We start from the raw sequence: 12,318 nt of genomic DNA, 5'->3' as shown, positions 1-12,318 counted from the left end.
TGTGAGGCAGGAACTATTGAGGACTCGCTTACCCTGTGTTGACAGAGTTTGGCTGTCAACTCTAGGCAGGACATTTATTCTACACATAACGCAGCCTTTCCCATGCTACCTATAGAATGTATTTCCCTGGTTGTCTATTTTACTTTAAGTTATAATCCACTTACTTTTTGTTAACCTGTAAGTACATGTCACATGTGTATATAATGTGATAAACTGGATTTCCATGTCTCACACTTGGTGGAAACCCAACACTCAGGAGCCTCACATGGGAAGATTGCTAGCATTTTTGTTTTTTTGTCTTCTGAAATCATCCAAAGTATTTACTGTATTGAAATGAAATAACCAATTGTCAGCTTAGCTAACAGAACATCCAAACAAAACAAAACCCAGGCTCATGAAGGAATTAGGGCTCCAAAGATGTGGTCAAGGCCAAGAAATTAGAAACAAAGATGAAAACAAACGTAGTTTCTGTGCGAATGATCTGTTGGATCTCCTCTATTTTCACGTGGGCAGATAGGGTCATCTGATAGAGAGGTCTATTTCATTGTCTCCAACCTTTCATGGCTTTGTTTCCTTCGTCTGAAGAGCATCCCCTCCCAGAAGCAGCTTGGAGCTTCCCCGAGAGTGGCCTTTTCTTCCTATAAGAGTGCACTTGTATGGCAAGTGCGTGTAAGTGCTTATATCACAAGAGGGCAAAAAGGCTCTCTTGTGATGCCCCTGTAGGCCAGGGTTAAGGGAAATATATTTAGCAACAGCGTGGGCGAGAACTTTCATTTTCAGTTATTTAGCACTTTATTATGCAGCTGAATTCGTCCTTAGCCTAGGCAGCCTAGTTCATCGTACGAGGTCTACCAGTCCATAGTGTGTCGTCGTTATCAGATAAGATGCGTCATAGAACAGCCTTTATGTGATGAAGCATAGCGGCCAGTCAAGATCAATAAATAGGCTACAAGCCACAGGGACACACACAGCGCTGCGTGGGGTTTTCAGTGAAGCCACCCCTGTCATGGTTGACACCTTGCTTGTGTCCACCTCTCTGACACCCTGGCTGTTCGGCCGAGGACTCTGACTTTAGAAGCACTGTACGTCTGCAGGTGTTTCAGAGGCAGTGGAAAAAACCTGTCACACAGATGGAGGGGATTTCCTTGGTAACATGCATGGAAGCTTCAAAGAATGCTTGGGGGAAGAGACACACACACACACACATCAGTAGTTTGCCCTGGGTTTTGGTACGGCTCCACCTTACAGCTTCACTTTAAGAAACTCCCGAGAAATCCCAAGGGACACTGCCCAGAACTTGGCAGCTCTCGTTCACACATCCTGGACCTTCCAACAGACTCCACAGATTTGTTCCACAGCACGTTCTTGATCCTCACCCCATTCTACAACCTTTGGGAAAAGATGGCAAGCCCAGATTCCCAGGCCCTGCCATTCCTGATTTAGTCAGAATATTAGAAGTTGTTACTATATAACACCATCTGTCAAGCATCCAAGGAGACCTCAGTGTGCGGACAGATCGGCAGGTCTTCGTAGCTGTGCATACTGTGTACATCTTGTATTCTCCAATTATGAAGCTTCCATTTTGTAAGTTTAAAAAGATTTCCCGTCTCTATTTTTTTTTCAACTGCAGCTAGCTAGGCTGGAGCCCAGGGAGCTTCCCCAATGGCTGGTGTCATGTCACAGGTAGTGAGGGGTTAGACAGGTTTGCAGAAGCTGGCCTTTTAGTCTTCTCAATTCAGGGCCTTGTCTTTAGCCATTCATTTTTCTATTAATTTATACCATTTGTTCTAGCCTGTGGCTCCTGATATGATTTTCCTTTGTTTTGTAAGTGTGGAGGTATCCACAACTTGATTAAGCTTTAAGCCAGTAGGCCATCACCAATAGCCATAGAATGCCACATACAAAAGACAGCTTTGAGCTTTGTTAGAGCAACTTCCTGCTCACTATGTATTTTTCCGTGACATTCTGATACTAATACACACATGTATTATAATAAACACACACACACACACACACACACACACACACACACACACATATACATATATATATTATAGTACTAAAGGTTTCAGTCCACAGTCCTTGGCAATGTCACTTTGGGTCTGTAGTTGCACATTATAACATGGAAGTACCAAATTCTGGAGAAGTCGGTTCAAACAGCAACCAGGATGCAGAGAGACGTCACCCCTGAGAAGCCCCCTAAGAGCACCCCTCCAGTAACCTAACTCCCTCTCGGGGCCCTATCTCCCAAAGGCTCTACCACATCCTGATGGTACCCCAAACTACCAATACAAGGAAGGCCTTTGGATGACATTAAAATACAGCTCACAATAAGGAACAACAGCCTTCCTTAAGCTCCATCCTGCAAAAACATCTCTAAGGATAAATCATTCCCAGAGAAGGTTCTGCTTGGTGCTTTGGCTATATGGAAGGGACACAGCCGAGACACCCACAGAAAAGGCATTCTCCCATGGTAGGCATTTGGCTGTTGCTGCTGCCCTGTATTTAGTCTTAGTGTAAATCTTGAGTAAGAAATAAGCCTGGGATATCAAGCTGCCAAGGAAAGTCCCCAAGGGAAGGGAGGCACAAACCACAGAGGTGGAAAGTTGCAACTCGGGGTGTGTTCTTGATGGCGGCTGCAATTTGTCTGCTGTGAGGCAGCAGCAAGCTGAGACTGCAGTGCTAATGGGTGTCAGCTCTGGGCTTGGAAGGAGCCCTGCAGTGTGCCCAAGCTTTTTGGTGTACATTTAGATCTTGCTTACTTTCTCTTGTGCTCCTGGTAGCGAGGACAGCATATTATGAGAAACTCCCAGGCTTGAGAATCGTGAGGGGTCCTGTGCTTCACCCTCGCCTTCTTCCTAGGAAGCTATCTAGGTTAGCCATTTTGAGTGGTATCGAGGCAAGCACACTGATGATTCTTCATGTTTTCCTGAACGACTGAGTTAAATCATTCGGGTCGACTGCCTTTGCTACAGAGCTTTTCTCTGTGCACAGTCCCGAACCTTCTCCTGTGTTTTCAGGCCTTCTTGCTCTGTCTGTGGCAAGGAAAGAGAAGAGGAAACAGACCAGTGGGTGGTATAAAATAAGCAAGTCAGTGTGGTGCTACTGCAAGGATTGACAAGCATGGTCAAGGCAGAGTTTCAGAAAGGCATCTGAAATCAAGGATATGAAGGATTACAGTGGCAAGAAATACATTTGACCAAAACACCATGAGTGGAAACACAAGCATGTGTCTTTATTGATACCAGAGTTAACAGTACAAAGTTATGTGTGGCATAGATCTGTTGTTAGTCAAAACATATCTTCCTTCAACATACAACTTAGCTCACTGGTAAGTCACGGTCATACATATTTAAAATAATAGTTAATACACACTTGAAATAAGTATTTTAGCACCAGAGGGAAATGCTACCCAGATATCTCTGTGTCCATACCAGGTTATGTATGGCTCCTTTCCTGATTGTGTACCCAAGCTGCAGACCTTATAAAGGAAAAACAAGTTGACTGCCTCTTCCTATTTTTTTTTTATATTTGGTTCTAGTTACCAAGACTATTTCAGAAACCATTATTTTAATCTCCTTTCGTGCCCCCTCTTCTTATTTTTGACTTCAGGACTGCAAATATTCCAGGATACACTGGCAAGGTTCATTTCACAGCCACCCATCCAGCAAATTCTAATATTCCACCAACAAGCCCATCAGCGGATTCAGAGATGAACCGGTAAGTAGGAATCCTATTACTCAGTTTGCTCACATACATTAGAAAGAGAAATGATAATTATGGTTATTCCATTAAAGAACAATTAAATACTAAGAGTGAATTTGTGGTGCTTAAGAAAAATGGAGTGACAAGTCCAAAAAAAAAACAAAGCAGTTCATTTTCCTGCAGAGGGGAACTTTATTCAGAATTGACTTGGGGGCGGCGGTGATGCAGGTTAATGGTCCTGTTGACAGTGCTAACTGTGGTCCCCTTAAGCCCTTATTCAGAGCATATTGTGAGAAAGCATCTTCACCTCTTAGACCCTCCAGTTGTGCACATGCATCATTAATTGGCTATTATTATCAACACTGCACACGGCCCTAGTGTGTGTAGCAGGAGCCACGCATTTGCTTCTTATGAATGTCTTTTTATATAAACAAAAGAATTCTGTTCAAATTCACACATATTTTAATGCCCACTTTTTTGCAAATTGAAACGAGGCCATGGACGGAAAGAATGGAAGAATACTTTATTGGCAACCAGTAGTGAGAGGCAGCCCACTATTCTCAATTATCCCTCAAGTTCGAAAGCGCTTGGTGGGAATGCTTGACTAGAAGTAAAAAGACTACACAGCTCTGAAAATGCAGGTGCTACCTGAGCCCAAGGCTGGCATGTGCAAGTGAACCAGCTATGATGAGGGGTTCCTCCCCTTAGCGGTACCTTTTTCTCTTGATCACGCTCTTTCAGTAAGGAAATATTCAATCTGCTACATATGTATCTTCGCTTGGGTCAGTCACTGAATGTACATATCCCCACACTTAAATCCAGAATTGTGAAATGAACACTAAAGAAGAACCACAAGAGGGCCAGGCATGGTGGTGCATACCTTTAATTCCAGTGCGCACTTGGAAGGCATAAACAGGCCATATCTCTATGAGTTCAAGGCCAGCCTGGTCTGCATAGAGAGTTCCAGGCCAACCAGGGCCACATAGGGAGACCCTGTCTCAAAACAAACAGCAAAAACTACAAGTAACTGAAGAAAAAGGATAATTTGGGAGACCTGAAGTGGGTTAGTGTCATAGAGATGTCAACCTGTCATAGTGTTCTAGTGCTGGAGTCTGTAGTCTCCAGCATTGAGACTAGGACTTGACCATTAAGCGGAGGTATTCTTTCCAGGGACTGGAATTTTCTGGAAAGCAGCAGCTGCAAATGGGTACAGCATCCACAGAGAGGGTCACCAGCTGTTCATATTGTTATTCTCTCACCCATGTTTGTTTAATTCACATGTTCTTTGATTATATCATTGCATAATGATTGTACCCCAGCAGCTCATAGGAAGAAGAGCCTGTTCACAAGGAGTAAGCAGGAAATTGAACAAGAAAAGAAGTGCAGCAAAGAATGACACACAGAAACATAATGGGACGATCACTCTGCACACTCAGTTGATGTTACTGTATGGGTACCCTACTATGAAGGGGGCTCTTACCAACTGCAGTTCTCACATGAGGAAATTGAGGCACATACACGTTGCAAGGGCTTGTTGAGGGGCTAAGAAGATCTTACAGCAGAATTGCTTCAAGGGGTGACTCTTGGAAGGGAAGGACTTTCTTGGTCTCAGAGATTTGAGGGTCAAGGGACATCAGCCCCACAAAGGGTAGAAGGGAATCTTAGGAAAGTTGCTAGGACCACCTCAGGCCTTCTCTGCACTACACATCCCGCAAAGGCTCCTCTGTAAATGCAACAGTAAAGGATAGGAAAGGTACCAATTGGCAGTGGGCTGTCCCAGCATATCTAAATTTCTAGTTTGACAACCATGGCGAATACCCCTTCATCTGGTGCTAAACGTCTCAATAGGAAGTCAGTGCCTTTCAAGCTAATAGTTGTAAATTCAGTTTAATTTACTTCCAAGACATTTTCCTAATCTCAATACTTATATTTATAATTTAAAAATAGAATGTATTGTGTATATCTAAAGGAATGTAGGGTTATAGGATACATAGGTAGATAATGAAGTGGTTGCAATAATCAAGCAAAAGAACAAAACCATCATCACACCTACCCATTCCCAATGGCAAGAACAACATTTCTGAATGCAGTGCACTGCTATTACCCATAGCCTCCATGTTATGATAAATCTCTAAACCTGTTTCTATCTATTGTCGTGGCTTGTCCTCTGACCTACCTTTTTCCATTTCTTCCTACCTATAGTCCATCCTTTCTAGCCATTGATCCCTGCCTTTGTATATTAGTTTTTTAATATACATTTACATTAAATGTTATCATGCATTATTTTTCTTTTACTTCTAAATTGTTCATTTAGCATGATGCCCTTAAGGTTTGCCCATGTTATGGCAAATGTCCATATTTCCTTTCATATTATTCAGCCTCTTTTCTTTTTTCTTTTTTTTTTAAAACCCCCACTTTATTTGCACATGGGTGCTTTACCTGCCAAAGAGGGCATCAGATCACATTACGGATGGTTGTGAGTCACCATGTGGTTGCTGGGAGTTGAACTCAGGACCTCCGGACGAGCAGGTGGCACTCTTAACCACTGAGCCATTGCTCTAGCCCCCTCAGCCTCTTTTCTAAGGCTGGAGAATATTCCAGGGGGTGTATAGTTAATGTCATGCACTCATCCACCAACAGGCATCTGAATTATTCCATATCTTCATGTGGCATGACAATGAAGATGTGATACAGATGTCTCTTTGAGGCAGTTCTCATATCCTTGGACGCATATGCACCTGACATGGATTGCTGGATCATCTGGGAACTCCATGTCCAGCACCTCCCATGCTGTTCTACGTAATGACTACACCAATCTACATTCCCACCCCCCACCCCCCGCAACATCATGAAAGGCTCCCTCTTCTCCCGTCTCACCAGTGTTCCCTGTATCTTCTCCTTTTGATAAGAGTCAGCCTAGTGAATATGAGATGATATCCCATTGAGTTTTCATATTTGAATTCTCTATTCACTAGTGATTTGGAGCATATTTCCCATACCCTTTACACAATTTTGTGTCAATATTGGAGACTGTCTATGCAGGTTCTTTGCTCTCTAAGGGTTTTTGTGGTTGAGTTGCATTGAGTTTTTTGTATATCTTGGATGTTAACTCCTTATAAGACACATGGGTCAAAAGTATTTTGCCCATTTCCTAAGTTGTGTTCTCCTTTTGTTGATTTTTTTTTTTTTTGCTCTGCAGACATTCTTATTTGCTATATCGCCATCATTTTTTTTTACTTGTAGCCTCAGCTTTTGGTGTGGTTTCCAAGATATCATTTCCAAAGTCAATGTCAAGACACATTTCCCATGTTACAAACCCCTTTCTGAAAGATGGAAACAATTACAACTTTGTTGCATATGGAGAAAATAAACAATGTCAACATTAAATATACCCTTGTATCTATCAGGATACAAGAGTGAAAGTAAAACGTTCTGGCTGGATGGTTCATGGTTTAGCTTGCCATCAGGCCCCCATTAGAGCAAACGCAGGTGTTTCTCACCCTTCTCCATTTTGTTCACAATCCTCCTTAAACCCCAACTGTGTGAGGCTTTACCCAGACATCCTGTGGCTGTAACACCTTCCCACACATCCGCACAGCTACACAAGCAGGCAAGCCAATAGGGCCCAGAGACTCCTGTCTTTCAGACAAACCTCTACTTCTAAGCTAAAAGGTATCCCTTTGTTTTGCAACCAGAGAGAAAAACTCAGGTCTTTCAGGGGAGTCTGAATCTTCCACAGTTGTCCCCAGCACACTTGTGGACGTCATTTCTTACCCCAGAGTGAGAACATGGTATCTTCTGAGGTGGCTTTTTTGAGGCTCTTAATCTGAGGCTGACAATAACCAGAGTGTTTCTTTCAACTTGGCAAGGGCTTGTGCTGGCCTCACTATGCTCTGTCTACAGCATGCAGCCCTCCCCTCTCCCCTTACCCCCCCTCCATAAGCCTTCAGCAGCTGGGGTGCTCTTGCCTGAGAGTGGACAGTCTAGAGAAAGGAAGAGTATACATTTAAAACAAGTCTGTATTGACATAAAGATGATGCCTCTAGCAGGAAGGTGGGCCATCTGCAATTAATCTGGCCCTTGAGGTTAAAAAAACGGGGAGGGGGGTGTCAAAGCTCTTTTCCATGAAATCCTCATCTCTGACATTTTTGTAACACTATTTAAGTGCTTTTTCTGAAAATTTCCAGTAAAAGTGGAAGGCTATGTGTCAGACTACTGCACAGTCCAGCAAGCTGCCTTCCTCCTGATTGTGTCTCCATGACCTAATGCATGTTTCCTGTTGTGCTTTGTTCTGAGCATCACATTATCTGAGGATCCCTGAATTTTTGACTCTGCTGTACTATTTCTGAGCTTTTGTAACCTGTTCCTCTCCTTTTAGACACCGACACCTGTTTCTAGACTGGCTGTAACCAAGCCTAGCAAGACTACATAATCTTCTAGTCTTTTCCCCAGGCTCCTGTAAAGAGATCTGGACTGTTGTCTGTCCAAAGTGTCTGCCATGTTTCCTATGCTACTCTACCCTCCTTCCAATAAGTCCATCCCTCATTCTTTCTCTTCCTTTCAGGAAGATGTGCACTCACTTAGGAAAGGCCCATCCATCCCTCTCAACCCTGAAACCTCTCCGTTTCTGCCCACTTCTTAGCATCCAGCTTCCCTCTGCTGACTGGCCAAGGTGCTTAGGAACAAGAAAAATCCAGTTCAGAAGTGCCTCCCGCCTACTGTGGCCCTCCAAGCTATTATCCTCTTCTTCCTCTCCTCCTTTTGATTTCCTGAAGCTATGGCGTCTCCATTCTGAAGTGTGAGCCAGGTGTAGTGAACTCCATCTGCCTTTGGATTCATATGGGGCCAGGATGGCAGAATAGATGAGAAAGGATGAGAAGGGATGCCCAGAGCGAAGATGGGGGCATGCATACAGTAGATAAGAAGGAACAGCTGTGCAAGCCCTTCTCTCAGCCTTTATTTCCATCAGAGACCGGTGCTCTCTGTGTGGTCCTTACTGTCTGATGTTAGCTGCACAGAACCTGGGCCATTTTCTACAACACAGTTTTTTTTAAACTTACGTGCATTACATACATATATACACATACAAATGATCTCATATTAATTGCAGCCAAATATAGAGCTACTTCAGGTTGCATGACTGCATGGAGGTTACCTTCTTACACTGTCTCTCTAGTTCTTTGCTTCATACAAGCATTGCAGTGTGTGTGTGTGTGTGTGTGTGTGTGTGTGTGTGTGTGTATGTGTGTGTGTGTGTGTAAACTCACATCACATTCATAGCAGAGGTCTACATACAGAAGGTTCTCGAGCTTCCTCATAATGATTGGTATGATGCATACCAACCCTGCTCCGGGGTAGTAACTCAAGGGGTAGAGCCGTACCTTCACAGCAGTTCTTATTTTCAGTTTTCTTTCCATTAATTCCTAGGGGGGAATGTTGGTAGGGTAGCTTTAGTTCTACTGTGCAGACCAGCAAACACAGATAGCTTCAATCCAGGGCAAACACAGAAGTGCAGACCTCCCACCCTGCTCTTCAGTGTCTGCCCACCTGTGTCTATCTCTTTCACCCACCAGCCAGCCTCGCCCCAGGTGCCTGCCTTCCATTGGGTTCTCCATACACCTTCCTTTGCCTCCTCCTCCAAGTTGATGCCATGCAAATGCCCTTCTCCCTCCAGAGGTAAACCTGTCTTCTGGGTCCTTGCATCAAGGACTTCCTGCAGCAGTTTTGGGTTGGCCTATGTCCCCCTCTTTTCTAAGCATTTGCTATAACTCTAAGATACATTTTCAGAAACAGAACAGTTTACGGCCATGACACCGTAAACAAAGCAGGGGTGGTCATTCTCAGCTTCCTCCTGTGCTGTTCTCTACCCCATCTTTGCCTCACTAGCTCCTCTATCCTTTCCATTCTGTGGAGCATTAGTTGGATAAAATATGAAGTATTTGTTTTCATGTTAATTATTTATGTCTTTTTTTTTTTCCTTCTTGTTCTGTTCTAATCCTAGCATCTTACTACAAGAAATGAGAGTTGACCGCTTCCGTCACCAGGGCCCACTGTCCCAAATGGTCACAACTGTGAAGCCCTACAACCCCTTCAACAGGAAGGAAAAAGTAACCTTGGAGTACTGAAGACCACACCCCTGAGAGACTTCTCAGGCCCGGCTGGGGGAAGGCTTTATGCACAATGATGGAGAAACAAAAGAGCACAATGTTCTAAATGTGTCTGTCTGTGTGAATTGGGATAAGCAGAAAAGCAGCCTGCCCAGGCCTGAGCTTAGGCGCTTCTCCCACCCCCACCCCGTTGGCTGTGGCCACTCAGCCTGATCTGTGAGGGTGGTTTTAGGATGCAGAGAGCCCGACAAGAGGAGTCCTCTGTAGTGCTGGGATACTGGGCGTCCCTAGCGGGTCATGAGTTTGAAGATTAGAGATGATCTTGCCCAGACCGCTCATGTTATCAGTGGGGAAGTCGAGAAGTGGAGATAGACAATGGTATTCTTTTTGTCATCTAGAGGACAACACAACATGGGGGCACCATATAGAGACAGGGAGGAAAATACTTCTCTCTCTTTTCCTCCAGGATTTCTACCTCTCTAGGGAATGAAGCATTTCCAGGCTCACTGGGAGTCCATAGTAGGACAGAGGCAAACACACACACTTTCAGATTAGTGTGGCCTGACTGTGCTTAACCAAGGAGAACACAGCAGTAGAAGTGCTCCTCCCGTGTCTCCCCAGTACAGTTCTTTTCATGGGTTCAGGAAGCGCATGCCTGTTAGCTTGTCTACCTCTGTATGGGCCTCCGTCCCAGTCCCAGCATTTCCCACTGCTGGGCTGCCAGGTTAACAGGCAGGAAACAAAGGTGTGTTTCCCCAACAAAGAAGGGGTGAGGCTGGAGTGCTGAGGTCAAAGGAGCTCATCGAAAGCCAAGCCTGAGTTGGGCAAGTGAGTTTCTGCTCTATGAGCAGCCAGCGACAGAGGCTCAGTAGGAGGTCAAAAACCAAGAGAGGCAGAGATGGGAGCCAAGTTTTGTCCAGGCAGACAAAATAGCTGCTTCGGGGGAACAGCCAGCTTTTTCTCCCACAGATAGGCACTGTGGTGGGCCGGAGTGGGAGTGGCACTGGAAAAGTGGCGGCACCAATCCATACTGACTTTCAGGTAAATGGTGGAAGCTCCTGACAGCCAGCAGTACTCACTGGCAGCCAATCCCCAGGGGTCCAGTGATGAATTCTCTGCAGAGAAAGGGAGCTTTTCCTTCCGCAGTATAAATGGCAAGTATCTTTGATGAAACAGATGATGCTGGCCACTGTAAAATAGATTTATAAACCTTGGGCAGTGGGAGGGGTTTTGAGGGTGAATGTATTTGATTTTCTGGGGCTAGGGGAAACTAGGGATACTTGATCAACTTGTAATAACACAGCCCTCTCATAAGAAGGGGGAAAGCAGTACTTAATTATCCTATAAGTGGGGGAGTAAATTCAGGTGCAGTGAAAGGTCATTGGTCGAAAGCCAAGATATCTTATTAGCATAGGGTAGGTGTTTCCTGGAATCCCCTGGTGCTTGCTGAAGGGGTTTCTTATGAGGAAATTGTTGGGCTTGTAATCTTCCTAGAGGTTAAGTGACTCTACTTAGAAGATCTGGGGTTCCACAGATCAGGTGGAGAGGGAACCCAGCTGAGAAAGGGAATCTGTCGTCATACCTAACTCAGGCTATCCAGAAATGCCAGACTTCAACCTTAGCAGCAGGCTCCCACACCTGTTAGAATTACAAAGTGTTTTTTTTTTATGATATGAGGTTTATTAAGTGAGTATGGGGGGAGAGAGAAAGGAGGTAGGGGTGCCCCAGAGAGAAAGGAAGTAAAGAGACAAGATAGAGAGAGAAAGAGGGTAGAGAGGAAAGGTAGAGAGAGGGGTAAGAGAGAGCACAAAGTATTTTTATAATCTTATTTGATTTGCATTTGGTGCGTAATACACTCTTGAAGCAGGCATTATACACATGCCTCACTGTTTTATAAATAAAACACACACACACACACACACACACACACTGAGAGCAAGGTGCTTACGTGGGACTCAGATTATCTTCCTTTAGGTAATTTATCCTTAAGTCTGACCCATTTCTATGCAGATTGGGTGACCTTCAATGAATTGTTTACAAACACAATAAAATTAGATGAAGAGGGAAAGCTTCATGTGTTTCTAGTTTTCTGGAGTGCTTTTCAGGAATTTTTACTCTCCCCCAAAAACATACAAGAGGAGAGCTTTTACCACAGAACTCCAAATGTGTAAAGGCCTTCAAAGAAAGCAAAGACTTTGCTTTTCCACAAGAGGAAAACAGAAATGCAGTTCCCTTCCTGCTGTGGAATGATGTGTTGCCTTGAAGGACAGGAAAATCATTTTAAGGTTGACTTCTATGCTGCAACAAATAGAAAACCAGCAGCCACGGGGACGCTCTGAAGACATGACTTGCCCTTCAGAGAAAAGAAGTGCTTCACTTGAGCACAAATGAAAGTCTAATTCGTTTCAGAAATTGCAAGTCCACTGTTAAAGCTTGAATGTAAAATGTCCCTTTTAAGCCCCTGTGTTCTAACTCTTGGTTCCCAGCTGGTGTACTGGTGGGGAGC

General features: G+C 44.3%; 1 protein-coding gene across 2 annotated transcripts in view; it reads left to right on the top strand.

Moving 5' to 3' along the window:
* The window catches only part of SPMIP7 (sperm microtubule inner protein 7), a 49,184-nt gene extending 37,313 nt beyond the window's left edge, over positions 1-11,871 (top strand). For both annotated transcript variants that reach the window (XM_084797306.1, XM_084797305.1), the window contains 2 exons: positions 3,613-3,720; positions 9,707-11,871. In XM_084797306.1, the coding sequence (XP_084653432.1) occupies positions 3,613-3,720; positions 9,707-9,830 (232 nt within the window). In that variant the 3' untranslated portion in view covers positions 9,831-11,871. The remainder of the gene's footprint in view (positions 1-3,612; positions 3,721-9,706) is intronic.
* The last annotated feature ends 447 nt before the right edge of the window (positions 11,872-12,318 follow it).

This window comes from Acomys minous (assembly GCF_964271855.1).
Source record: "Acomys minous genome assembly, chromosome: 10".
Lineage (NCBI taxonomy): Eukaryota > Metazoa > Chordata > Mammalia > Rodentia > Muridae > Acomys > Acomys minous.
Note: the sequence above shows the minus strand (reverse complement) of the source record. Positions and strands in the feature narration are given on the sequence as shown.